General features: G+C 41.8%; 1 protein-coding gene across 1 annotated transcript; it reads right to left on the reverse strand.

The window, feature by feature from the left end:
- Positions 1-2,826: 2,826 nt before the first annotated feature.
- LOC145268621 (stAR-related lipid transfer protein 5-like) lies at positions 2,827-3,546 on the reverse strand. The gene has a single exon (XM_080124095.1). It carries the CDS (start codon positions 3,522-3,524, stop codon positions 2,862-2,864), a length of 663 nt encoding a protein of 220 aa, XP_079980221.1. The 5' UTR covers positions 3,525-3,546; the 3' UTR covers positions 2,827-2,861.
- Positions 3,547-3,794: the final 248 nt, after the last annotated feature.

Genomic DNA, 3,794 nt, shown 5'->3' on the forward strand with positions numbered 1-3,794 from the left:
ATATATATATATATATATATATATATATATATATATATATATTAAAAGATTTGACCCCTGTCCAGGTAACCTACATCTAAAATTTCAATTGTTTAGACTTAAAATTGGTGGAGGAGTTTGATAGTCTGCAAAGGTCAACTCTTTTAATTTTGACCTCTTGGCAGACAAATTTTCACCCAAAACTGACTTAAAAGCTCGCTGCATCTCTGAACGCCCTTCATGTAAAATACTGAAGGTTTAGACCCAAAATTGGCTGAATAGTTTGCTACAGACCGTAAAGGTAAAATCTTTTGTAACTTCGACTCCTTGGCAGCCAAATCTTCGGCCGAAAACTGATTTAAAAGCTTGCCCTACGTCTGAATACACTTTATGTAAAATTTCAAATGTTTAGACCAAACAATTGGCTGAGTAATTTGATAGAGACGGCAGAGGTTAACATATTTTTAATTTTACCCCAATTTTTACCCTTTAACATTTATTGTTTTGGGTTCAAATCAAATTAAAAATTTTTTATCTATGCCGAATGGAACCTACATCTAAAATTTCAAGTGTTTAGACAAAAAATTGGCGGAGGAGTTTGGTAGAGTTCTCAAAGGTCAAATCGTTGAACTTTGACCCCTTGACAGCCAAATTTCTGGTCGAAAACCGAGTAAAAATAAAACTGCAAAACACTCAAAAACAATGCATTTTTTTTATCACTGTTTTCCTATACGAATGCAATCTCAAATTTTAAAAACAAAATATTCATTTTGTGGGAGTAGACTAGGCCAGGCTTCGTTGGGGTTGGTTAGTTTTTCAGTCATTTACTAATTTCTAAAGAAAATGGCGACTCATTCCTCGAGTAATCTATTATATAAAGGAGTTTTCCCCTTTTTGTTTTATTTTACTTCAGTCGAAGTTCTCAGAAATCAAGGTGCCCACAACCTGAGGCTAACACTTGAAGTCTATATGAGATACATAGATATTCGAATGTTCTATCAAGTACTGAGTTTATAAAGAAATTGAAAACATAATCTTTTTTATACGTTGTAGTTTGTCTTTCATGTTGGTCTCATGGTCTTACTGGATTCTGGGACAAGAATTTATCTAGTCTGGTGGAGTATCCAGCTTCGTGCTATTACTTGAGGTAATATCACTTGGAGAAGGTGCACCATTCCTCGGAAAAGCTGTTGGGTAGCGATAGTGAGGAGATCTTATTTGGGCTGCGAATACTATGTGATTTTGAATATTTGGTCAGGGTTTACTTCTATGGAAAAAGTATCCTCATGCCAGGTTGTTCTGATAAACCCCTGTACAGAGAGACCTTGGACACTCGAGGATAGTGTCTAGTAGGCATTCAAGTTCTCTCTTTTTATTTTATTTTACTTTTGTTAGTTTAAAGAAATCAAGGGGCTCCCTCCTAAGGCTAACACTTGATTCTATTATAATTTAAATTTATATCCGAGGGCTCTTTTAAGAATAGACACTGTTCCCTTTATGGCTGCTATCTGTATTTCCTTACAGCTTGGTTTTCCAGGGATTGCTTCTAAGTATTTTTGAGAGCTCTTTTTTATTAGGCCAGTTGCTCCTGTCACAACTGATATGTTTATTTCTTTCGGAGACCATGTGTGTATCTGTGTGTGTCCATCTAGGCAGTGGAGGAACAGGGGTATGGAGGGAGAGAGAGGAGTAAAAGTAGAAATTTGGGAAAGAAAGAAAGATAGACAACCGATAGTGATAGTAAAATAGAAGCTCTGGTAAAAAAAAGGTTTTGCCCTTTAACTTGACACACAGACATACACACACCTCTTCCTAAAGTCATTTACAAATATCAGTGCATGGACAGGCTGTACTTACCACGGAGAGAAGGTGGTTTAGGCCTCACTGAAATAAACCACGCATACCGAGCTTCAATGATAAGAATAGGCCAATATATCAAATGTTCTTCTGATCCCAAAATAAAAATGGTGAATGAACATCACACCAAATGTCTGCCTCAGCAGACGTCAACTACAAAGCTCGGTGGAATTTAAGACCTTCACCTTCACCGAGGTGCACGACTTATATGATCTTCACCGAGGTGCGCGACTTGACACAAAAAAAAACAGCCTCTTAATCACCTGCTAACGCACGCGTCACTGTAACGTCCAATGACAACAACAACAACCTTCTCACTCGACCTGCCTTTTATACCACTATCTCAATCCCTTCTCTTGCGCATGCGCCTGTAGATTCCTGACAACCTCGAGACTTCCGCTGATAAAAATCCAAGTTTTGTACAAGGCACAAACACGAGGGCGTTTGTTGTGTTGGTAAGTACTACACTCCCCCCTGATCTGATGATCACATAGAGTGCACTCCGGGGGTGGCCTCTTAGTTCGTTGGCTTCTGCGAAGGGTGGTATTTACAATCTCGGATTCAGGTTCTGGTTCTGGTTCTGGGTGTGGTTCTGGTTCTGGTTCTGATCCTGCCTGATCAGACGAACTACAACTACCACTCTCTTGCTCGGTGACCTCACTTATCAGCAGCTCATTATCTGATGATTCATCGCTCTCTGTAGTTGTGGGATGTACTTCACTAGCTCGGCGAAGATCGCGCACATGGCGTGGGGTTCCATCAACAAGGACCAACTGCTGGCTGACCACTCCAGATATTCGTCCTCACTTGAACTTGGTGGTGCACCGGTTTCCAGGGGGTCTAATGCAAACTGGATCCCCTACCTTGTATTTGTAATGACTCTCCTCGTCGATTGGTTGGACAGTGTAAATGCCCTTTATTCTAACACGGTATTTGTGTATGGCATTGGCCGGTGCTGTTGTTAGTGTCTTCCTATCCTTTGGTGTGATGTTATACCAAGGTGTTTTTATTATTCACAATCAGATTTAAGTCTTATTTGCTACAAACTTACGCAGATGTCTGTAGAATTCTTCACAAGAGGAAGGCATAACCGCATCGACAAGTAAACTTGACACATTTCCCCTCAAGTCCGGCTGTAGGATACAGACCACCTCAGTTTTGTCCGGCTCTCCATTTATACCATAACAGAAAATACCACTAGGGTGGTTGAAACCACGAACAAACTCCGGAGCAGGTGGATATTTCTCGAGGGTCACACTTACGGCAAAGGTCGCCAGATAGTTGGTGGTTTCCATCGTTGTGATCAGGTCTACGAAGTCCCGAGCAGTGAGGACGCCAGCCAGTTCAGACCTGGTGTAGGTTCGCATGAGATTTGTCGTCGGGTTGACCACGTCCAGTTGTTCGACACTTTCGATCCGCTTGTCCCACTGAAGGCGAAGGGAGGTGGGGGTTACCGCCATGTACTTGAAAATCAGCTCCGGCGAAGCATCGATGATGCCTTCGACTTTGAACATCATGCCGGGAAAGTCGGTTGATTTCTTTTGGTAAACTGTCACTCCATCTTGATTCTTACGAAGAGACCACTCAGATTTGTTCTCCGCATTGCCGGTCACTTTGTTGATTAACTCCTTACTCGCAATTTCTAGCTCTTCTATCAGCTCCTTCGCAGGCTCATCCGTGGTTGTCATGTTGAAAAATGGTAGAATTCGATCGCTACAGGTCAAAAACAACAAGCTTGCATATTGCCACCTATTGTGGTTACTTTGATGTTCTGCTTTGTCCAGTCTCGACACAACTTGGCACTCATGATGGTGTGTGAGCACCCGGAGTCGAGAAGAGCTGAACAAGGCACTTGGTCCACGTACACATTTATTGTCGGTTGCGCCTCAATTAAATCTTGTCCGGGGAACAGGGCGGCGCTGACGTCCTGCCCCCTGATGCATTTCCCGCACAATTTT

The sequence above is a fragment of the Euprymna scolopes genome, chromosome 44 (genome assembly GCF_053919585.1).
Source record: "Euprymna scolopes isolate OS-2025 chromosome 44, ASM5391958v1, whole genome shotgun sequence".
Classification (NCBI taxonomy): domain Eukaryota; kingdom Metazoa; phylum Mollusca; class Cephalopoda; order Sepiida; family Sepiolidae; genus Euprymna; species Euprymna scolopes.

What these genes read in the sequence shown, in the direction of transcription:
- LOC145268621 (XM_080124095.1), bottom strand. Translation starts at nt 3,524, where the DNA reads ATGACAACCACGGATGAGCCTGCGAAGGAGCTGATAGAAGAGCTAGAA.